Source organism: Tachyglossus aculeatus, chromosome 5 (genome assembly GCF_015852505.1).
Source record: "Tachyglossus aculeatus isolate mTacAcu1 chromosome 5, mTacAcu1.pri, whole genome shotgun sequence".
Taxonomy (NCBI): domain Eukaryota; kingdom Metazoa; phylum Chordata; class Mammalia; order Monotremata; family Tachyglossidae; genus Tachyglossus; species Tachyglossus aculeatus.
The window spans coordinates 21,940,675-21,965,977 of NC_052070.1; the positions used below are offsets into that span (position 1 = coordinate 21,940,675).

General features: G+C 41.8%; 1 protein-coding gene across 8 annotated transcripts in view; it reads right to left on the reverse strand.

Moving 5' to 3' along the window:
- Positions 1–25,303, reverse strand: part of SPIRE1 (spire type actin nucleation factor 1) — a 205,677-nt gene that overhangs the window by 44,847 nt on the left and 135,527 nt on the right. For all 8 annotated transcript variants that reach the window (XM_038747213.1, XM_038747208.1, XM_038747207.1 and 5 more), the window contains 4 exons: positions 14,235–14,312; positions 12,852–13,016; positions 2,200–2,286; positions 732–861 (listed from right to left, as the gene is read on the reverse strand). In XM_038747213.1, coding sequence (XP_038603141.1) covers positions 732–861; positions 2,200–2,286; positions 12,852–13,016; positions 14,235–14,312 — 460 coding nt within the window. The remainder of the gene's footprint in view (positions 1–731; positions 862–2,199; positions 2,287–12,851; positions 13,017–14,234; positions 14,313–25,303) is intronic.

Sequence of the window (25,303 nt, forward strand, 5' to 3'; positions counted from 1 at the left end):
GACTTGCCCAAGGTCACACAGCAGACAAGTGGCAGAGCCAGGATTAGAGCCCATGACCTTCTCACTCCGAGGCCTGGGCTCTAGCCACTACATCATGCTGCTTCTCTTGTACTTCCCAAGCGCTTAGTACAGTGCTCTGCACACAGGAAGCGCTCAATATATGCTATTGAATGGCATGAAGCAGCGTGGCTCAGTGGAAAGAGCAAGGGCTTCGGAGTCAGAGGTCATGGGTTCAAATCCCAGCTCCGCCAACTGTCAGCTGAGCCCCTTCCTTCCTCTCCCCCTCGTCCCCCTCTCCATCCCCCCCATCTTACCTCCTTCCCTTCCCCACAGCACCTGTATATATGGATATATGTTTGTACAGATTTATTACTCTATTTATTTATTTATTTTACTTGCACATATCTATTCTATTTATTTTATTTTGTTAGTATGTTTGGTTTTGTTCTCTGTCTCCCCCTTTTAGACTGTGAGCCCACTGTTGGGTAGGGACTGTCTCTATATGTTGCCAACTTGTACTTCCCAAGCTCTTAGTACAGTGCTCTGCACACAGTAAGCGCTCAATAAATACAATTGATGATTGATTCTCTAGCAAGTGCTTAACAAATACCACAATTATTTAATCAGCAACCCCTCCAGGACTAACTTGAGACAGCGGCCTCACTTATCACCTCTTCCTGGATTGGGCACATGGGCCAATGGACTAAAGATGCAACGAGTCACGGACTTACCCAGCCTGCTTCTCCTGATCTCCTCTGGGGAAACAGGGCGTAGCTTTCGCTCCGATTTGATTTCCTCTAGGATTCTTTCATGAAGACTCCTTGGCCTTGGTGGGGTTGGTTTCAGCTTCCTGGCTGAAGCCTTGGGGAATAAAAAGCAACAGCATATATGAGAAGCAGCATGGTGTAGTGGATAGAGCATGGCTCTGCCACTTACCTGCCGTGTGACCTCGGGCAAGTCACTTCAGTTCTCTGTGCCTCAGTTCCCTCATCTGTAGAATGGGGATCGAGACTGAGAGCCCCACACAGGACAGGGACTGTGTCCAACCCAATTTGCTTGCATCCACCAGCATTTAGCATTTACACAGTAAGCGCTTACCAAATACCATAATTTTTACTATAATAATATGAGAAGCATGAAGTAATGCAATTCTCTAGTAGTGGGCATGTCTACCAACTCTATTATACTGTACTCTCCCAAGACTTCACATAGGTCCATTTTCAGATCAGTCATATTTATGGAAGGCTTACTGTGAGCAGAGCACTGTACTTAGTGCTTGGGAGAGTACAACACAAAATAACAGATGCATCCCCTGCCCACAACCAGCTTACAGTCTAAAGGAGGAGACAGACATTAACACAAATAAATAAATTATGGATATGTGCATAAATGCTATGGGGCAGGGTGTGTGATGGTGAATAAAGGGAGCAAGTCAGAGTGATGCAGAAGGGAGTGGTAGAAAATAAAATGAGATTACTGAATTACAGATTACTGGAAGGCAAAATTACATTTCATTGCTAGAAATCCAGGAGGATTCTAAGGGGAAGTATTATGTGATATAGCATTTTCTAAGCAACATTTTTTTAAATGGTATTTGTTAAGTACTTACTATGTGCAAGGCACTGAACTAAGCGCTGGGGTAGATATGAAATGATCAGACTGGACACAGTCCCTGTCCCACAAGGGGTTCACAGTTTTAATCCTCATTTCCCAGATGAGGTAACTGAGGCACAGAGAAGTGAAGTGACTTTCCCAAGGTCACACAGCAGGTAAATGACAGAGCTAGAATTACAACCCAAGTCCTCTGATTCGCAGGCCTGTGCTCTTTCTACAAGGCCATACTGCTTCTGAGATTATAAACACTGACATTAAAAACTACTTACAAAAGGGTCAGTAATTGTGAACAGTCTGCTTTACTGAAATGATGCTTATTTGCCCAGGAATATTTAAACATTTACAAAATAAAAAATATTTCTGAGTAACATCAGACTATCCTACGGGAGATGTCTGTACACAATTTTCAATGTGTAAAAACTGGGAGGAGAAAGAAATGCATTTTGTGGTGTGGCGGAACCCATTCATTTATTCATTCATTCAATCATATTTACTGAGTGCTTAATGTGTGTAGGGCACTGTACTAAGTGCTAGGGAGAGTACAATACAATAACAAACAGACACATTCCCTGCCAGATTACTTACTGGATTCAAGGGAGGCCGTGATCGGATGAAGTCCAGGATGATTTCATGAGCACTCTTTTTTAACCGAGGAGGAATGTCGCCATTAACCTGAAAAGAGAAACACAAAATTAAAATTTGATATGTCCTCTGTTGCAATTCACAAACTACTGGTCTAGCTTTAAAGTTATTCTGAAGGCAGTAAGTAAGCATTCTGAACACTGTAAATCTTGCACAGAGATTCACTCTGGATTAAATCTGATTGCAGAAGGTCCATTTACAACTATTAGTGCTTTGAATTAAGCTTCTGTTTCAATTGAGTGGTCAGGTGAGAAACCTGTTTAAAGGGGAGAAAAATCGGTAACCACCCTTAGAAAACCAAATAAAGCCATACAAATTGAGAATGGCATTATTGATTTTTTTGAGTCCGTAAAATTCTTAGAATCAAGTATCTGGGGCAAAATAATAATACATTCAGACACCTTAACTTTTCTGCCACTGCTTGAAACAAGAAAACAAACCCCAATTTAAATAAAGGGGGGGATGTCTAGTGGAAAGAGCAGGGTCTGGGTTCTAATTCGTGGAAAGAGCAGGGTCTGGGTTCTAATTCCACCTTTGCCACTTGTCTGTTGTGTCACCTTGGGCAAGTTAATTAAGTTCTCTATACCTCAGTTACCTCATCTGTAAAGTGAGGGTTAAGACTGTGAGCCCATATGGGACATGGACCGTGTCCAACCTGATTAGCTTGTACCTTACCAACAATTAGTACAGTGCCTGACACATAGTAAGCGCTTAACAAACACCATTAAAGAAAAGGTTCACAAGGATGTGAGAGAGGTTATTTGATATCTAGGGGAGAATCAGAACTTGTAAATGAAATAGTTTAATAGACTAACCAAAACTACAGTTATTAATTTTAGAGAGCTATGCTTATTAACAAAAAGGACCCTCAATTTTCAAATTCCTCATCAGCCTGGGAAAACACAGTCCAAATTTGCTGCATTTTAGCATACAGTGGGTATCATTGGGGCTTCACATACACTACCGCAAAGTCCACTGGTTTTCCTCCTCTCCTCTACAGCTAAATGCGAATGTCTCCATGGCGACTCAATTCAATAAGGGAATCTTGAATAACAAAACTAATTTCCAAATGCTGAAATAACATGTCTCCTCCTTCCCCCTAAAGCAAGAAACAACAGTCATCTTTGCTTACAATCTTCTATTCCTCAAGTACGTGCATCCACTTTTCTTGCAAAATATCCTGTATATGGATGCTCCCCTTCCATTTCCATAAGAAATTTCTCATTCAAATTTCTAGTCATCTCTAATCTGGACTATTGCAAAACCATTTTTTTAGATTATGCTTTTGCAGTAATGTTATCAATCACATTTATTGAGCACTTACTGTGTGCGAAAGCACTGTACTAAGCACTTAAGAGAATACAATGTAACAGAGTTGGTTGACACATACTCTCCACACATTTCTTTCTAACTAGACCAATTAATCAATCAACTGTACTTATTTAGTACTTACTAGGTACACAGCACTGTGCTAAGCGCTTAGAAGAGGACAATACAACAGTTGGTATACCTGATCCCTGCCCACAGTGAGCTTACTGTCTACAGGGGGAGACAGACTTTAATATAATTTATAGATTATGTACATAAATGCTGGGGGGTTGAGGGTGGGGAGAATAACAAATGCCCAAAGGGTACCAGGCATAACTTCATTCTTTCACTCATATTTATTGAGCCTTATTGTGAACAGGGGTACTGTGCTAAGCACTTGGGAGAATACAACAATAACCACACACATTCCCTGTCCACAATGATCTTACAGTCTAGCTGGGCTAGCAGCATGGCTCAGTAGAAAGAGTGCGGGCTTGGGAGTCAGAGGTCATGGGTTCTAATCCTAGCTCCGTCACTTATCGGCTGTGTGACTTTGGGCAAGTCAGTTCACTTCTCTGGGCCTCAGCTCCCTCATCTGTAAAATGGGGATGAAGACTCTGAGCCCCCCGTGGGACAACCTGATCACCTTGTAAACTCCCCAGCGCTTAGAACAGTGCTTTGCACATAGTAAGCGCTTAATAAATGCCATCATTGTTGTTATTGTTATTATTGTTGCATCCCCCCAGTGCTTAGAATAGTGCTTTGCACATAGTAAGCGCTTAACAAATACCATCATCATCATCATAGGGAACCTGGAGAACCTGAGAGCCTTCCTTCAAATTTACACACACACACACACACACACACACACACACACACACACACACACACACACACACACACACACACACACAGAGACACTGACAGAGACCTCAGCCTAGGACATGATACCCAGCCCCTCCCAAACACATACACATACACACACACAGTTCTGTAACTCCTCCTCTAGATTATAAGCTTCTTGTAAGGCAGGGAACATGTCTACATACAACATGTCTGTTGTACAGTACTCTCCCAAGTGCTTAGTACAGTGTTCTGGACACAGTATGTGCTCAATAAATACCACTGGTTGACTGAACCTGGCGATTGCACTAATGTAAAACCAGACAGAATGGAAATTTTGCACAGTAGGCACTGTACAGACATGTACAATCTTTTTTTCTGACACTGCAGAGAACTCTGGTCAAACAGACACACATCGTCAAGCAAACATTCATTAGTCCCTAGCTAAAACACACAGTGCAAACATGCATTATGGCAGGACTAACGGTATACGGAGAAAGGTGATGGCAGAGACAGCAACGGAGAACTACATATATGGCCCGAGGAGGAGAAATGCACAAAGAGGACATTGGAAAAGGAGTGGAAAAGAAAAATAATAATAATGATCATTGTATTTAAGTGCTTGCTGTGTGTCAATCACTGTTCTAAGTGTTGGGTAGATACAAATTAATCAGGTCAGATGCAGTCAGATCCTGTCCAACATGGGGGTCACAGTCTCAGTAGGAAGGAGAATAGGAACTGAATCCCTATATTACAGATGAGGAAGCCGAGGCACAGAGAAGTTAAGTGACTTGCCCAAGGTTACACTAGAACCCTGGTCTTCTGTCTCCCAGACCCATGCTCTTTCTGTTGGTATTTTTGAAGGCAAGAGTGGTTATGTGGGGGCCCAAATTTTCCAAATTTCTTCGATTTAGGATGATAACTGATCCTTAAAATGACTGGCTGCCCATTATGATTTTTATACTTTTTTCAGTTGTGGTGATATATATTACTGCATCTACCCCTTTAGCAAGTAGGGATTTTACTGCAAGGTTTTAAAAAATGTTTTTCTCCTAATGGTCCTTTGAGATAGACCATCCCTGTGGCACAAGCCCACTTTACATCTTCTTTAAAGGCAAAATCTGAGGTGTGGGTTTGCTAGTTTGAGTCCAATGTGCCTACGTCTGTCAGTCATTCAATCATATTTATTGAGTGTTTACTGAGTGCAGAGTACCATACTAAGCCCTTGGGAGAGTACAATATAATATAACAGACATTCCCTGCTCATAGGGAGCTTACAGGCTAGAGGGGGAGATAGACATTAATATAAACAAAGTTACTGATAGGTACATAAGTGCTGAGGGGTCGGGAGGGGAGATTAATTAAAGGTAGCAAGCCAAGGCAACACAGAAGGGAGTGGGAGAAGAGGAAAGGAGGGCTTAGTCAGGGAAGGCCTCTTGGAAGAGCTGTGAAGGCTTTGAAGCGGGGGAGATCAATTGTCTGTTGGACATGAAGAGAAAGGGTGTTTCAGACCTGAGGCAGGACATGGGGGGATGGCGAGGTAGAAGGGATCGAGGTACAGTGAGTAGGTTGGCATTAGAGGAATGAAGTACGCGGGATGTGTTATAGTAAGAGAATAGTGAGATGAGATAGGAGGGGGCAAGGCGATAGAGTGCTTTAAAGCCGATGTTAAGGAGTTTCTGTATTTTGCATTGTTATTTTGGCAAAATGGCTACCGTTCATTTTTGCTGCTTGTTCCTCTCAACAATTCTTTTCAGTCGAATAACCTAAATCAATTCTGTAATATTATATACTCCTGACTTCCTTCACAAGGATAGTCCCATTCCCTTTATCTATCAAATACAGCTCTAAGTCCTCTGAATTGTGATCATGAAGAATTTCATATTCTGAACAGTTAAAACTACGGTAAACTCAAAGAAAAGGCATTATAAAAATAAATTTGCATAATAAAATACATCACCATAGTACAGTAATAAAATACATCACCACACAGCATGATTCCTAGAGCAAACTATTCATGACAGGAACTTTTGTGTGGAAGGGCAGAAAATATCTGGGTTACATTGGAACAAGATAGAATAGGAGCTTCAAAAAAAACTTCCAAAAAAAATCTAGTCATTAATTAAATGTTTTCACTCATTCATCAAACATAATATAAACTTTTAAAATCCTTACACAAAAACTTAAAAAACACTCTCTCATATGATACAGATCATGAAAACGAGCCACCCACTCCCAAACACTGCAGTGGAGGGGAAGCCAACCTAAGAGGAGAAACTACAAACACATGTAGAATAGAATAAAAATACTCTGGCTGTTTCCTTTCACTTACCACCCACCACCTTCATGTTCAAACAAATGTATCAATTATAACTAAATCAACTGACCTAGAATGACAAGCAGATATTTTTAACAATCACAAACTGAACATTTGTATAAACACCTTTCACTGTGAAAATCACAAAACTCTTCACAAACCACATACAATACAGTATCTAGAACCACAGTTAACAGGGGATATCTGGTGTTCTGTTTTTCTGTTTTAAACAAAGTACAACGTCTCATTGGCGGTTCTCCAGAATTTAAAAGAAATACTGAACCAATGGAATGACATAACTCATCTACAATACTTCCATTTTCTGCGCTAGGAAAAATTCACTGAATGGTCAAAAAGCTATATGAGTTGCATAAAGCCTTATTAAAAATCACATCTCCTCTAAGAGGCCTTTCCTGATTAAATCCCTACTCCCTCTTAATAATAATAATCATAATAGTATTTGTTAAGCACTTACAGTGTGCCAGGCACTGTTCTAAGCTCTGCATTGCCCTTGCACTTGGCTCTGTACCCTTATTCGCCCCACCTTCAGTCCCAAAGCATTTCTGTGCATCTCCATAATTTAATGTCTGTCTCTTCCTTTAGACTATGAGCTCCTTGTGGGCAGGGAACATGTCTGCTGTATGACCTTGGTCAATTAGCTTCTCTGAGCCTCAGTTACCTCATCTGTAAAATGGGGATTAAGACTGTGTCCAACCTCATTAGCTTATATCTACCCTAGTGCTTAGCACAGTGCCTACCACATAGTAAGCACTTAACTGATACCCAAAAAATCCATGCCTACCAAATCTGTAATAGTGTACTCTCCCAAGTGCTTAGCACACAGTAAATGCTAGTAAATACCACTGATCTGCATAATAACGCTGAAGTCAACTCTCCTGGAAAACCCTCACAATAGCCTCAGTGGGGACAGTACCCTCCACCCTTTTTCATGGTATTTTTTTAAGTGCTTAATATGTGCCACGCACTGTATTAAGCCCTGGAGTAGCTACAAGCCAATCAACTTGGACACAGTCTGCAACCCACACGAGGCTCACCGTTGTAATCCCCATTTTACAGATAAGGTAACTGAGACCCTGAGAAGTGAAGTGACTTGCCCAGGGTCACACAGCAGACAAGAGGTGGAACCGGAACTAGAACCCAGGTCCTTCTAATTCCCAGGCCCGTGCTCCATCCACTAGGCTACACTGCTTCTCAAGGGGCTTCACACTGCTTCACTCCTTTCTTATTTTCTGTTTGAAGCTCAGGTGGGGTTTGCTTTGAGTAGAGGAGGGGTGCCCAGAGCAGCATTGCTTCCTCCCAATGCAGCTGTTTTTGCAGCAGAGAACCATAGCACTTGAATAGAGGAATCCTCAGCTTTTCTATTCTTATAAATGTGGCCAACACCTGCAGGCTTCCAAGGGCAGCTAGCAAAATTACTTCAGGACTTCATAAAAAGAAAATCCAATACTCTAATAAACTTGGAACCCAAACTGTTAGTTTTTGGGAACAGGAATTTTCCAAGGGGGGCATTCATCTGTGATGGATTACCACAAATGGGATGTTCTCGGCAGATTGGGACTTTATTGGAACAGCCGCTTAATAATTGTATTTGTTAAACGCTTACTATGTGCTATGCACTGTACTATGCACTGGGGTAGATACATGCTGGAAGAATGCACACAACTTGACTTGCCCAATCAATCAATGGTATATATTGAGCAGTTACTCTCTGCAGATCCCTCTACTACTAATAATAACTGTGGTACTTATTAAGCACTTAATACGTGCTAAGCACTGTATTAAGCACTGGGGTAGATGCAAGATAATCAGGTTCCACGTGGGGCTCACAGTCTAAGTAGGAGGGAGAACAGGTATTGAATCACTAATCTGCAAACGAGGGAACTGAGACTCAGAGAAGTTGGATGGCTTTCCCAAGGTCACACAGCAGGTCACTTTCAAAAGGTAACTGGCTTTTTTTCCCATTAATTAAGCAATTCTTGGAATTTGTAAAATTTCATCATCAATAACATTTATTGAACCTCTACTATGTTCAAAGCACCCTACTAGGCACTTAAGACTATTGACTGTAAGCTCGTTGTAGGGAGGAAACATGTCTACCATTTCCGTTATGTACTCTCTCAACTGCTTAGTACAGTGCTCTGAACATCCTCAATAAATGCCACAGATCGACCGATTAAGGAATTTGGAGAAGACAAAGACAAGCACAGACCTGTCCCATGGAGTTGACACACTAATAGAGCTCGTTGTGAGCAGTGGATGTATAGGTTTATTGTTATATTGCACTCTCCCAAGTGCTTAGTACAGTGCTTTGCACAAAGTAAATGCTCAATAAATATCACTAAATAAATAATAGAGGACTTCAAAGCTAATGACAAATCACATTATAATGAAATACTTAAATATGTGAGGATCCCAAATCAAAAACTAAGGCCTTGAGAAGTTTAGGAGGTTTAGCCCTGGAAAAGTAGTGAGGCCTAGGGGAAAGAGCATTAATTTGAGAGCCAGGAGTCCTGGTTTCTAATCCTGGCTCTGTCACTTGCCTGCAGTGAGACCTTGGACAGGTCACTTAGCTTCTCTGTGCCACAGTTTCCTCACTGGCAAAAATGGGGATAAGATACCCGTTCTCCCTCCCTTTAGATTGTGAGCTCCATGTGAGTTAGGACTTGTGTCCAATCTGCTTATACTGAATCGATCCGGTGCTCAGGACAGCATTTAAGCATCTAGAGAGCGCTTTAATAGCACAATTATTATTTGGGGTACAGGGAGCTCACTAGACTTAACAGAGAACAAAGTGTAGTTAAAGCATCCAGTGTTCCAAAAATGTATCTTTTATTTACTTTTAGTTCAATCATTTACTCCTACCGTGTTAGATATTTTAGTAAGTTTTTTTTTAATACCTGCACATCTTTGTTACATCTTCAGCTAGAGTGTACATTTACTTCTGAATTTGTAATTCCACTTAGGCAACAACAGGCATTTAACAGCAAGGTTTTAAAATAGGCTTTTGTTTTTTCTAAAATTTCCTTCCCCCAAAATACAGCATTTCCAGTTGGCTGGATATAACTGATTCAATTTTGATCCACTGCTAAAAAACTAGATAACTATACCAGATAACATCACTGGGAAGCTAATTAAATAATTTTATGAGGCTGACAGAATGAAGGAAGTCCTTTGAAGATCGCTGGCACACATCCTTCTTAGAGCACTAAGACTGTCACATGTGAAATAGTCATGCCTCATTATGGCTGAGAAGTCTGTCAAAAAGGAACAGAAAACTTCATTGAGTATTTCATATTTTTAAAAAAATCTTTGTCATGCCACACATTTTGAAGCCCACAAAAGCACCAGTTTTACAGGAAAGAACTGTCGATATGCAAATGTTGATTAAAATAAAGTTTTGTGATTTCCCAAATGAAAAGCTTATTTAAATGACAATTCATTAACTTAAGCATACTATCCCACTTAGTCTTTTAGGCTTCCAAAGGATTGCTGAAACAAGAATTTTGCTCTTCTGAGTCTGTATTTTCAGAAGTATGGCTGAAAACTGTTAAGGGCAGGAAGACGGAGTATCCTGTAGCAGTGTTTAATTGCTTCTGTTACGAGCTCTGGGTCTGTTTATGAGGCTGCTAACGTGATACATCTGGTGAGAAAAATGCAGGCCTGACCAAAAGGCATCTTTCTTCCCCTTCCCACGAGCGGTCCTTGCTCATCACCTCAAAGCCCCGTATCACTTCTCGCGTGATGGGGAAGGGAGATGCCCCAATCATGGGTCACTCTCTTTTCTCAATACCCACGAGCCAGAAACTACAGCACCAGCTGGGCCTCTTTTCAGCACTGACTGCTGCCATCCTGCTTTGGGAAGGAGCGTGAGAGAAAGAATAACAGCTGTCTGCCACTCCCTCCCCACACACAATCCAGATGGAGTCTCTGTCCCTTCTGGGAAGGCGAAAGCCACCACCTTGGCAAGTGTTTGTTTGTGACCGTGTTTCTTGAATAAGGCTGCTGCTCCTCTGTGGAAGAGCCTGGACAGTGTTTGTTTCTGGGGTGTTTGAAGGTGGCTGTCAAGGCCGCTACAGGCTGTCAAACAGACACAAGTAACTAAGCAGATTGTGTGTGTGTGTGTGTAGAGAGAGAGAGAGAGAAGAGAGAGAGAGAGAGAGAGACGCTACCTACCTAATCTTTCTCACTCCCTACTTGCCATGGGCGGGAATGGGGTAGAAGTACATGTGAAACGTGGTGTTACTACAAAAAACAACAACACTGTGCTCCCTGACCCTTAGGTTCACTTTAACATATATATGTGTTCAATTTAAATATGCTGCACATTTTAAAAAGTTGTAAAAAACACTATTTTTCCTTCAAAAATCATGGGGATTATGAAATTACTACTGCCTTAAATATTCATGATGGATCAAATGCCCTTCAATTAGCATTCTCTGTCACAAGTAAGATTCCATTCAATCACAGATTGAAAATCCCTTTTTGCCCTGTCTGCTTTGGCTAAATTGCTATTTTTCCTCCTTAGACTGGAAGGCCCATATGGGACAGGGTCTGCGTCTGTTTGGCTTATATTTTAATCTACTCCAGCACTCAGCAGTGTCTGGCACATAGCAAATGCTTGACAAATGCCACAGTTGTCAAGAGGAGAGGAATAAATTTATTTCTGATATAGGAATAAAACAATTTGCTCATGACACTTGCCATACTGCTTTGACACACCAATCTCGAAAACTACTTTCTGCACAGAAAACATGAGGATCCAAAATTCAATTTGATTCCTCAGGTGTCTATAATCACTCATAACTGCTGTTGTAATCATCATCATAAATGTATTTATTGAGTGCTTACTGTATACTCAGTGCTAGATCCAATCAAATTAATACCCTAGTTCATGCCTGTAATGGCCCATAACTCCTGCTGCTAATAAAAATAATAATAACAATAATGGTAATAATAATTGTGGTATTTATTATGTGCCAAGCACTGTACTAAATGCTGGGGTGGATACAAGTAAACTGAGTCCCTGTCCCACATGGGACTCACTGTCTTACTCCCCATTTTACATATGAGGTAACTGAGGCACAGAGAGATTTAGTGACTTGCCTAGGGTCACATAGTGGACAAGTGGTGGAGCCAAGTTTAGAACCCAGGTTCTTCTGACTCCTAGGCCCGAGCTCTATCCACTAGGCCACTTTGCAATCATCACCATCATCAATGGTATTTATTGAGCGCTTACTGTGTACTGAGCACTAGATGCAATCAAATTAATACTCTAGATCATTAATTTCAAGACTCTGAACCACTGGTTCCTCTGTACCTAACTGTTTTTTCCTCCTGATCAATCGACAGTATTTATCAAACACCTTCTGTGTGCAGAGTACTGAACTAGGTGCATTTTTTAAAATAGTATTTGTTAAGTGCTTATTATATGCCAGGCACTGTACTAAGCACTGGGGTAGGTAGATGCTAATGAGGTGGGGCTCACAGCCTTACTCCCCATTTTTCAGATGAGGTGACTGAGGTAGAAATAAGTGAAAGTGACTTGTCCAAGGCCACACAGTGGACAAGTAGTGGATTCAGTATTAGAACCCAGGTCCTTTGGCTCTTGGGCCCGTGGTCTATCCACTAAGCCACACTGCTTCTTGAGAGAGTACAACAGAAGTAGTACACCTGATCCCTGCCCTCAAAGAATTAACAAACCAATAGGGGAGATCTTAGTACAAATTATCCCTCCTTTCTTAAATGCTCTCGCAATCAATCCATCAGTGGTATTTTTGAAGAGCATTCTTTTTTGCAGAGCACTGTACTAAGTGCTTGGGAGAGTACAATGTAACAGAATTGGCAGACACGTTTCCTGGCCACAAGGAGTTTCCAGTCAAGAGGGAATCTGGAGTCTAGAGCTTACAGCCTCCTCTCTGCCTTCCTAATTCACTTCTCCCCTTTTGTGATTTCTGTAAAACATTTGAAAATATCTGACGTGGCTCCGAATCTTTCAATGGGCCGTCCAACAACATTGACAGTCACAAAATGGTGTTGTGGTGAAGTGTGGAATTTATAGTACATTAATTTTTTAAAAGGCAAGGTAACATTCATTTTGGAAACTTACCATCACCTTCCTCAGAGTGTAGCGCTTCGATCGAATGTCATCCATTAGCATCTCATATGGAGTGAGCTGATATTCAATTGGCAAAGGGTTATATTGGCGCTCCTGGACCTTCTTAAGTTTCACACCGTTTCGCAAATCCCTCATTACCTGAACCCAGAAGCGGGCCTGAAGAGCCAAATAAGCCAAAGGAATGGTATGACATTAGCAAATGGATAGATACCATAAAAAATTTTTCTTTGAAAAAGCCCACAGTGAGAAATCCCTGCTATGTTTCTTCTGCATCATCATGACAATCTATCCTAAAAGAGCAGCCTGACAGATAAGGAACCAACAGGAAATTTGAAGAATTTTACACAACATAAGGCATTTGGGAAACATAGCCTGTCTCATTTGAAGATCTGGGTTTAAATCCATTTTACAGACTAATAATAAATTCATTTAATCACCTTACTATCTTTAGGCATAGATAATAAACCACTTCTGAGTTGAATAAGACTGATGGTTTCCTGTTCCAGAGTCCTGGGACTTGAATAAAAGGGATCCTAGTTCTTAGTACAGTGCTCTGCACTCCAGAAATAAACACTCCAGAAATACCACTACTAATACTAATCATGATAGTACTTGTTAAGCGCTTACTATCTGCCAGGTATTATGCTAAGCCCTGGGGTGGATACAAGCAAATTGGTTTGGACTCAATCCCTGCCCCATGTGGGGCTCATAGTCTCAATCCCCATTTTATAGATGAGATAACTGAGACCCACAGAAGTGAAGTGACTTGTCCAAGGTCACAGAGCAGACAAATGGCTGAACTGGAATGAGAACCCATTCATTCATTCAATCGTATTTATTGAGTGCTTACTGTGTGCAGGGCACTGTACTAAGCGCTTGGGAGAGTAAAATACAACAATAAATGGACACATTCCCCGCCCACAACGACTTTCTGTCTCCCAGGCCCATGCTCTATCTATGCCATGCTGCTTCAATCACTCCTCGATTAATTGATTGAATTTGACATAATTAGAGAAGCAGTGCTAAAATTTGGAAAGAGCTTGCCTAGAAATTCCCACAGGAAAGACTCACCTGAGGTATCTCACCTGAGATAATTTCATGAGCACCATAATAAAACATTTTATGGGAAATACCTTTCAAAGGCAAATGTTTTTCAAGGAAAGCGGGATGGGTTGCAAGATTGAGTATAACAATTGAAACTAGATAGAGAGTACTTAATTGTTTAAGAAATAGCATCTATTTATATCTTTTTCAATCATTCTCCCTCTTTACACCACAGTAATGAAAATATTTTTGAAAAAGTAAATTGAGCACTTAAAACATCCCCCCGCCAAAATACGGATAGAAGACACTTAATATATAAGGAGGTTTTACCCAGTCTGCATTTTTCAGTTCATCCAGGTCTGTGCTGGATTCATCACCTTTGTCCATTTCCTGAATCTTCTTCAGATTCTGCCATTTAGAAAGTAAAGATTTATTTGTATGATAATTGAAAGCAATTTAACCATCGGTGATTGTAAGCCATTCTGTCTCACAGAAGTATCCACTGACAGCTCAAAGAAAAACAAAAGTTATTTGGTGCTTGAGCGATACTGAAACACGTTTAAGAGAAGCCATGGAATTTCCTTCCCTGCACAGGTGGAGTCCTGTTCCCTAAACACTTAATACATTGCTCTGCATGCAGAAAACATTCAATAAATACCATCAATTGACCAATTTTCCTTTCTAGTCCTATGTTTATATGATCTTTCCCACATCCTCCCCCCTACCCTCGAACTCCTGCCACTTCCCCATATGCCAGACCAGGGCTCTCTCCACCTTCACATTATAATTAAGGTCACATCTTTTCCAAGAGGCCTCCTCTAATTAAGCCCTCTTTTCCCTGGCTCACTCTCCCTTCTGTGTCATCTATGCACTAGAAAAGCAGTTTGGCTTAGTGGAAAGAGCCTGAGCTTGGGAGTCAGATGCTGTGGGTTCCAATCCCGTCTCTGCCACTTATCAGTTGTGTGACTTTGGGCAAGTTACTTAACTTCTCTGTGCCTCAGTTAACTCATCTGTAAAGAGGGGATGAAGACTGTGAGCCCCACATGGGACAACTTGATTATCTGGTATCTACCCTAGTGTTTAGAACAGTGCTTGGCACATAGTAAGCACTTAACAAATACCATTATTATTATTATTACCTGTGATCTTTGGACATTTGATATTTGTCCCACTTCCAACCCCACAGCACTTTTGTGCATATCTTTAAATTATATATTATAAATTACTTATTTATTCATATTAATGTTTGTCTCCCCCACTAGACTGTGAGCTCATTATCATCATCATCATCAATCGTATTTATTGAGCGCTTACTGTGTGCACAGCACTATACTAAGCACTTGGGAAGTACAAATTGGCAACATATAGAGACAGTCCCTACCCAACAGTGGGCTCACAGTATGGGCAGGGATTGCCTGCTAATTCTGTTGTATTGCACTCTCCCAAGCACTTAGTACAAGGTTCTGCACATAGTAAGCACTCAATAAATACCACTGACTGAGGGTTTTTTTAACGAATGCATTAAGGGTTGTCTGACTCAGTTTTGATTTGCTATCACTCAACAAAATATCTTTCTCTGAAAGATATGAGTTGAAATATTAGTTGGAGTGGAATTTTGTTTAGTTAAACAGATTTGAATGAGTTTGCCCATCTGTGAATGACTAATATTGGAGAGCAATCAATCAATCAATAAATCATAAAATGGGGATTATAAACCTGTTCTCCCTCCTACTTTGACTCAGTCCTATGAGAGGCAGGGACAGTTTCCAACCTGATAAATATGTATCTAATTCAGTGCTTAGAACAGTGCTTGGCACATGGTAAGCACTTAACAAATGCAATTACAATAATAATAACTTACTGAGCACTTATTGCGTGGGGGCACTGTACTAAGTGCTTGATGTGATCTGGGTCCTATTTCTACCTACAGTGTACAATATTTGCATTTTTATTTTTGGCAATAAGAATAACAATAATGATAATGTATTTGTTAAGCATTAATTAAGTGTTAGCACTTTTCTAAGTGCTGGGGAAAATACAAGATAATCAGGTCAGATGGTCCCTGCCCTAAACAGGGCTCACAATCTAGGCCATGCTACTACTCTGAGCAGTTTTTAAGAGATCTACTTGAAAATCAGTTTGCTTTATAAGAGGTTAAGCTACGCACTTGAAAAGTTTTCTTAAGAGCATTGTAAAAGAATAGGGAAGAAGGAAAGAGCTTTATCCAGTGCTCTGCACACAGTAAGTGTTTAATAAATACCACTGATGATGATGTTATAAACAGAGCCGGGTGGAAGGAACCTTCACTGGTGAACTGAATTAAAATCAAAGTAAGAATCCTTATGAACTGAAGCCTTGGGCTTGAGTTTAGCAACATAATTATCCAGTTCCTTGCCAGTTATTTATAAGATTTATTAGCTTCGCTTTGGAAAGTATAGCAATTATACTTCAGGTTCTGCAGTAAAAGTTGTTTATTCTCTCCAAATGAGATGAAGGGTGTAAACTGTCCTTGGAATACGGTGAGAAAGTTCTCAAACACATGCGGTCCTCAACTCTTTACACTTGGACTTCTCTATGAGGATAAAGTCCCTTTCATAAGACCAGCCAACAACTGCCAACTGGGCCAAGATCCACACTTCCCGGCAGGGTACCAAAACTGCATTTAAGGAGCATGGAATAGATCAAAAGCTTATTTGCTTTGGATGGGTAATGAGCTGACTTTCCTTCAAAGATATAATATTAAAAATACATTGGCTCCTTCCAATTCAAAGTGGCATTTCTTGGCAGTTAGGGGGGCTGGCAGAGAAGAGGGATGTCATGCCAGGGTGTGCAGGGAAGAGGAGGAGGTTGCGGTCTGGAAGGAGTCAGCTGGCCACCACTGGCTCTAAGGGTTGCAGCAGACAACACAACTCTGTGTGTGTGTGTGTGTGTGTGTGTGTGTACACAATATGTGAGCACAATGCAGCTGTGTGTGCACGCAATGTGTAAGCATAACATGGACAGGACTGTGAGCCTGGCATTGGCCTCTGCAGTCACTTATGTATCCGGAAATGAATTTCTCCATCAGTGGTATCTTTGAGTATGAAAGATATGTGTGTGTGTGTGTGTGTGTGTGTGTGTGTGTGTGCGTGTGTGTGTGAGAATGTATGTGTGCAGGGGGCGCTTAGTAGAAATTTTGCCTAGTATGGCCAGACAGCTGCCTGAACTATAAGTCAGCAGCGTGGGACAACCTGATTACCTTGTATCCCCCTTCAGTGCTTAGAACATTGCTTGGCACATAGTAAGCACTTAACGAATGCCATTATCAATATTATTATTATTAAGTCACTTGCTATAAATTGGGGAGAAGAAGATAAATAATAATTAGGATATTTGTAAAGCGCTTACTCTGTGCCAGGCACTGTTTTAAGCACTGGGATGAATACAAAGTAGGTTGGACACAGTCCCTGTCCCCCGTAGGGCTCACAGTCTCAATCCCCACTTTACAGATGAGGTAACTGAGGCCCATGACTTGTCCAAGGTCACACAGCAGGCAAGTAGCAGAGCCAGGATTAGAACCCATGACCTTCTGCCTCCCAGGCACATGCTTTATCCACAATGTCATGCTGCTTCTCATTACAGAGAAGAAGGGAGAGAGAATGGGGAGATCAGAAGAAGGGAGGGGGAGAGAGAGTGAAATCAATCAGTGGTATTTACTGAATGCTTACTGTGTGCAGGCACTGTATTACACCCCTGACATGGTTCAACAGACTAAGTAGACATGATCCATGTCCTCAAAGTGCTTAACTTTACCTGGGGAGATAGTCAAGAAAATCAATTATAGGTTAAGGAGGAAACAGAGTATAAAGATAACGTACATAAGTGCTGTGGGGGAGGGCTATCAAAGTGCTTAGAAGGTATGGGCAAAAGTACATAGGTATTGCCATAGGGAGGGGAAATAGTGTGGGAATATATTAGGCAGAGAAGGTTTCCTGGAGGAGATGTGATTTTAGCAGGGCTTTGAAGGTGGGGAGAATGGTGGGCTGTCAGATATAAAAAGGGAGGGAGTTCCAGACCAGAGGAAGGGAGGGAGCAAAGGGGTCGTCGGTAAGAGAGACGAGATGGAGGCACAGGTCGTAGTGGGAAAGGAGTGAGGACAGGCAGTGAGAAAGGAGCTGACCGAGTGCCATCTTGCTGCGGAGATGGATGGGCAACCACTGGAAGTACTCCAGGAGTGGGGACAGGTGCACAGAACGATTCTTTAGAAAAATGATCCGGGAAGCAGAATTAAGTATGGACTGGAGAGGGGAGAGACAGGAAACAGGGAGGTCAGGGAGGAGGCTTATACAGTAGTCAAGAGAGAATATGACAAGTGCTTGGACCAGCATGGTGGCTTTTAGATGGAGCAGAAGAGATGGACTCTGGAGATGCTGTGAAAATAGAATCAGCAGGATATGGTCATTACTGAATATGTGGGTTGAGAGAGAGAGATGAGTTAATGCCAAAGTATTGGACAAGGAGGATTGTAGTGTTGTCAACCGTGATGGTGAAACTGGGGATAGGAGTGGATTTGGGAAGGAAGATGAGGAGTCAGTTTGGGATATGCTGAGTTTGAGGTGATAGTGGAATGTCTTGTTTGAGATGTCTTGGGCAGACGGAAATATGAGATTGCAGAAAGTTGGGGCTGGAGATTTAGATTTGGGAGTAATCCATGAAAGATGTGTTGAAGTTGTGGGTGAGGATGATCTCCCCCAGAGGAGCAGAGGAGTGGGAATAGATGAAGACTATAAGGGGACCCAGAACAGAACTGGGACTCTAGGTACCCTCACTTTTTTTTAGCATTATTCGTTAAGTGCTTATTATTTGCCAGGCACTGAACTACAAGCTAATCGGGTTGGACACAGTCCATGTTCCCACAGGGCTCACAGTCTTACTCCCCATTTTATAAATGAGGTAACTGACACAAAGAAAATTGAAATGACTCGCCCAAGGTCACACGGCAGACAAGTAGTGGAGCCGGAACTAGAGACCAGGTTCTTCTGACTCCTGGGCCCGTGTTCTATCCACTAGGCCACACTGCTTCTCTAAGAGGTCACAGTCAATGAAAGCGTCTGAGAAGGGGCAGCCAATTAATTCATGGAATTTATTGAGTGCTTACTGTGTGCCAAGCATTTTACGAGGCACCTGGGAGAGAACAATATAGCTAAGTTGATATGATGGTTTTTGTTAAGCACTTACTATGTGTCAAGCACTGTTCTAAGCGCTGGGGTAGATACAAAGTTATCAGGTTGTCCCACGTGGGGCTGACAGTCTTAATCCCCATTTTATCATCATCATCATCAATCGTATTTATTGAGCGCTTACTATGTGCAGAGCACTGGACTAAGCGCTTGGGAAGTACAAATTGGCAACATACAGAGACAGTCCCTACCCAACAGTGGGCTCACAGTCTAAAAGGGGGAGACAGAGAACAAAACCAAACATACTAACAAAATAAAATAAATAGAATAGATATGTAGAAGTAAAATAAATAAATAAATAGAGTAATAAATATGTACAAACATATATACATATATACAGGTAACTGATGAGATAACTGAGGTACAGAGAAGTGAAGTGATTTGCCCAAAGTCATACAGCTGACAAGTGATGGAGCTGGGATTAGAACCCACAACCTCTGACTCCCAAGCCTGCGCTCTTTCCATTAAGCCATGCTGCTTCTAGCCACACCTCCTGCCCACAAGAAGCTCACTGTCTAGAGGGGGAGACAGCCATTAAAAAAAATTTTTGACAGGAGAATGGGAGACTCCATAAATGGGTGGGGTGAATATAGATAATAATGATAGAATTCGTTAAGTGCTTACTACGTGCCAGGCACTGTACTAAGCACTAGGGGGGATACAAGCACTTAGTACAGTGCTCTGCACACAGTTAGCATTTAATAAATACAATAGAATGAATACAAGCCAATAGGGTTAGACACAGTCCCTGTCCCACATGGGGTTTACAGTCTTAATCCCCATTTCTCTAGACCGTGAGCCCATTGTTGGGTAGGGACCGCCTCTATGTGTTGCCAACTTGTACTTCCCAAGCGCTTAGTACAGTTCTCTGCATACAGTAAGCACTTAATAAATACAATTGAATGAATGAATGAATGAGGCAATTGAGGCCCAGGGAAGTGAAGTGACTTGCCCAACATCACACAGCAGATAAGTGATGATGGAGCCAGGATTAGAATCCAGGTCCAGGCTCTATCCAGTCGGCCATACTGCTTCTCAAGTGCTTAAGGGGTACAGATCCAAGTCACAGACAGCACAGAAGGAAGGGCAAGGAGGAAAAATGATGGCCTAGTCAGGATACAAGGAGAATCGGGAGAGGACAATGGCAGAGAAACCAAGATTGGAGAGTGTTTCCGGAGAATGTGGCAGTCCACAGTATCAAAGGATCCCCAGAGGTCAAGGAGAATCAGGATCGAGTAGGGTCCATTAGATTTGGCAAGGAGGAGGTCATTGTGACTTTCAAGAAAGCAGATTTGGTGGTGTTGGGAGGGCAAAGGACTGAATGCAGTAAGTAAGGAGGGAAAAGACAGACATGTATGAAAGAAAGAAGGGGAGGAAAGAAAGTTGGAAGGCAAGTGTAGAGATTGTAGCCTAGATGAAAAAGCAAGAGCCACAAGTTCTAATTCCATTTCGCTATGTGGCCTTGGGCCTGTCACCCAATCTCTCTGTGTCTCAGTTGCCTCATCTGCAATATGTGGATAAAACAGTTGCTCTCCATCCACCTCTGCATGAAACAAAAACTCCTGACCATCAGCTTTAAAGCATCCAATCACTTTGCCCCCTTCATTACTCTCCTACTACAACCCAGCCAGCACACTTCACTCTAATGTCAAAGTTCTCACTGTACCTTGATCTCAACTATCTCACCGCCTGCCTCTCATCCATTTTCTGCCTCTGGCCTGGAAGACGCTCCCTCTTCATATCCAACGGCCAATTCCTCTCCCCACCTTCAAAATCTTATTGAAGGCACATTTCTAAGAGACCTTCCCTGACTTAAGACCTCCTTTCCTCTTCTCCCACTCCCTTCTGCATCACCTTGACTTGCTCCCTTTTATTTATTCTCCCTCCCAGCCCCGCAGCACTTATGCACATATGTGTAACTTTATTTACTTATATTAATCATCATCAATCGTATTTATTGAGCACTTACTGTGTGCAGAGCACTGTACTAAGCGCTTGGGAAGTACAAGTTGGCAACATATAGAGACATTAATGTCTGTTTCCCCTTCTGGACTGTAATGTATCTGTTATATTGTTCTCTCCCAAGTGCTAGTACAGTGCTCTGCACACAGTAAGAACTCAATAAATATGATTGAGTGACTGACATATATTCTGTTTGGAACAGGGACTGTGTTTTGGGCTGATCATCTGGTACCTACCCTGGCTCTTAGCAGTGTTCTTTGCAAACTGTAAGCACTTAATACCACATTCAAGAGTTCAGTGATTCTTACAAACTTCCAACCTTCCTACTGAATTGTCAACAAAACCAAAAATCCAGAGAGGAAAAAAATGAGGTGAGTGGGGTGGGGGTGGTTGCAGAGAAAGATGACTAGAAACACACTGGGAAATGTGAAAATAGATGGCACAATTAAAATTTAACAGATGGAAATTCAAGACAGACATACATCTGGTAGCAGACATTTTCATTGAAAAGTGATGAATTTGACGGGTTGGCAATATGGGAATCCAGACTAGCATTGTGAATAAATTTCCACCCATGACAAAAAGGGGCAAAACACAGTTTTAAATTGATTTAAAATACTTAACGTGAGATTTACACAGCTTGGCTTTATCCCCTACAAATGATTAAATACATGCTGAAACAGCTAACCACCTGCTCTCCTGTCAGATACAAGATAGTTCAGTTTCAGACAAGCGGTCCTACTGACACTTATGCTAAGAAGCTGAGCCAGAAAAGGCAGGTGGCTAAGACAAGATGGCAGGCTGACAGATAAATTTTCGTTTTTCTATAAAGTGAAATTATCCCTATTTTTTTAGTCTGGCTAAAGGCTATCTGCCTAATCCAGAACTGTACTTCTAGGTGAAGATTAATTTTCATCATTCAGTGGTATTTACTGAGCGCTTACTATGCATACAAGCACTATACTAAGTCCTTGGGAGAGAGCAAGACAATATAGTAGGTAGCCAACGACTCCTGACTTCAAGGAACTTCCAATCTAGTAGGGAAGACAGACTAAAATTACTTAGAGGAAGGGAAGGTGGCAAATAGAAAAGCATGGGCTTTGGAGTTAGAGGTCATGGGTTCAAATCCCGGCTCTGCCAACTGTCAGCTGTGTGGCTTTGGGCAAGTCACTTAACTTCTCTGTGCCTCAGTTACCTCATCTGTAAAATGGGGATTAAGACTGTGAGCCCCCCATGGGACAACCTGATCACCTTGTAACCTCCCCAGCGCTTAGAACAGTGCTTTGCACATAGTAAGTGCTTAATAAATGCCATCATTATTACTGTTATTATCTAATATCTATTAAGTTTGATTGTTACACCTCTGAAAGAAAGGCTTTGTAACAAAAATTCAGCACTTGCTAATTCATACTCCGTACCGCCGGTGAGCAATTTTTTAACGAGATATCTAAGCTACTGCGCAAATTGGCACTCACTTATAGGTCTAAGACCTTAAATAAATTAGACCAACTTTTTATGGTATTTGTTAAATGCTTCCTACGTGCCAGACACTGTACTAAGTGCTGGGGCAGATGCAAGCTAATCAGGTTGCACACTGCCCCACATGGCACTCACAGTCTTAATCCCTGTTTTACAGATGAGGTACCTGAGGCCCTGCAAAATTAAGGAGTTACCCAAGGTCACGCAGTAGACAACCGGCAGAACTGGAACAAGAACCCAGATCCTTCTGACTCGTAGGCCCCACGCTCTATCGAGTAGGCCACGCTGCTTCTCAAATAAATCAGCATGTGGGCAAGCATGAATCTGGACTCCGATGTACCATTTTTCTTTGCCATCGGAAACATCAACATTACAATACGAGAAGGATGGGGCGGCCTGATGAATCGTTATCAATCAGTTCTTTCAAATTAAGATCTTGTCTCGAAACATTAACTTGAAATGTTCACAGGCAACTGGATTGAACCCAGTACAAAAACCACAACTGCTACTAAAGTATTACCTAATTGCAGTTATTATGCCAACTAATGGACCAAGGCCATAAAATAAATGATCTGTATTAAAGTGTGAATTGAGTTAGTGGAAAAATTTGGAAGTGACAGCCTAATATAGAACGCCACTGATCATGCCACATAATATTATGTCCGAAGTAGTAATACTCTGATACAAATTAAACTACCCTGGCCCTGGCATGGGGGGAGGGGAGGGCTCTGCCCCAGGGGTGAACACGTTAGTCAAATCATTTCTATTCTCCATAAAAATATCACTAGATTAATGATAGCAAGACCAATCGAGCAATCAAGAATATAAGGATATGTACATAAGTACTTGTAGGCGAGGGTGAGTATCACAGTGCTTAAGGGGAACATAGTCAAATGCCTAGTTGGTGCAGAGGAGAGGGCAGATAAGGGAAATGAGGGCTTTGTCAGGGAAGACATTTTAGGGGAGAGATTATTTTTAGGAGGGTTCTGAAGGTGAAGAGAGTGGTCGGCTGTCATAATGGAGAGAAAATCGGAAGATTGCTTTTAGACTTGTGGGCAGGAAATGTGTCTACCAACTTGGTTGTATTATACTCTCCCAAGCACATATTACAGTGCCCTGCATACAGTAATTGATCAGTACCACTGACTGACTGAAGGAGAAGGGAGTTTCAGGCCAGAGGGAAAACATAGGCAAGAGGTCAGCAGGAAGATTAGACAAGATCGAAGAGTAGGCGGGCATTTGAGAAGTGAAGTGTGCAGGTTGGGTTGTAGTAGGAGATCAGTGTGGTAAGCTAGTTGATTAAAGCTGATGGTAAGGAGTTTCTGTTGGATGTGGCGGTGGATGGGCTGCCATTAGAGGTTCCTGAGGAGTGGAGAGATATGGACTGAATGGTTTTCTCAGAAAAATGATCTGGGCAGCAGAGTGAAGTACAGATTGGAGAGGAGACAGATAGGAGGAGGGAAGTCTGTGAAGAAGTGATGCAGTTGTCAAGATGGGATAGGATATGTGATTGGGTCAGCCTGATAGCAGTTTGGATGGAGAGAAAAGGGTGGATTCCAGAGTTGTTATGAAGGTAGAAGCGACAGAACCCTGATGGATTGACTGTGTGGGATGAATGAGAGAGATAAGTCGAGGATAATGCCATGGTTATGGGCTTGTGAGACGGGAGGATGATAGTGCTACCTACAGTGATAGGAAAGTCACAGGGAGGGCATGGTTTGGGTGGGAAGATGAGTTGTTTTGGACATGTTAATTTTGAGGCGTCAACGTGACATACAATGTAATGTCCTTGGTAGTTGAAGCCATGGGAGCGAATGAGTTCTACAAGGGAGTGAGTGTAGATGGAGAGGGGAACCCAGAATTGAACCTGGAGAGGGCTTCAGTTAGAGAGTGGGAGGAGAAGGGGGAGCCAGCAAAACAGTGTCCAGGAAATAAGATGTAATTTCCATTTATTTTTACTTCTGGTGTTAATATTTAAATGAACTTTGCCTTTCAATTAAAAATGCTAAAGCCTCCTTCCATACCTCAGACCCTCATCCCTGTTCAACTCACAATAAAATTTTGTGACCATTTTCCCCCCGGATTACTAATATCTTCAACATCCACCTCTCCTCTGGCTCCTTTATCTACCCCCTCTATACAAAAATCCTTGGCTCTAACTCCCTTGGAACTCTCCCTCTCATCTCCCTTTCAAGTGTGCTGACCACTCCTATTGACTCCACTTCCTCTTTACCAATTCACCTCTCAACTTGCTTCAATCTAAATGTCCCCCTCCGCACTTTGCTGAGACTTTTATGACTAAGGTCTTCCGCTATCCCCTTCTTCTAGGCAAAACCAAGGGTCTAACCTCAGTTCTGATCCTGACTTCTTTGTTATCTTAGACATCATTAACCAACTCATCCTCAAAACTTCTCTGGTCTTGGTTTCAAGAACAAAATTCTTTCCTGGTTTTCCCTTTCCATCTCACTCTCTCTGGGATAACCATCTGCTCATCCACTTTTAACTACCACTTCTGTGTCGATAACTTCCAAATCTACATCTCCAGCTCCAACATCTATTACCCTTTGCTTCCAGGATATTTATATTTTGAAGTCCTGCTGCCACCTCAATATGTCTAAAACTAAATTTATCCTCCTTTCTCAAGCCTCTTGTCATCCTGATTTTCCTGCTACTGTTAACATCACTGTCTTTCTTCTGAGACTGCTATGACTTCTCCCCTTCATTCCCCATGTGAAATCT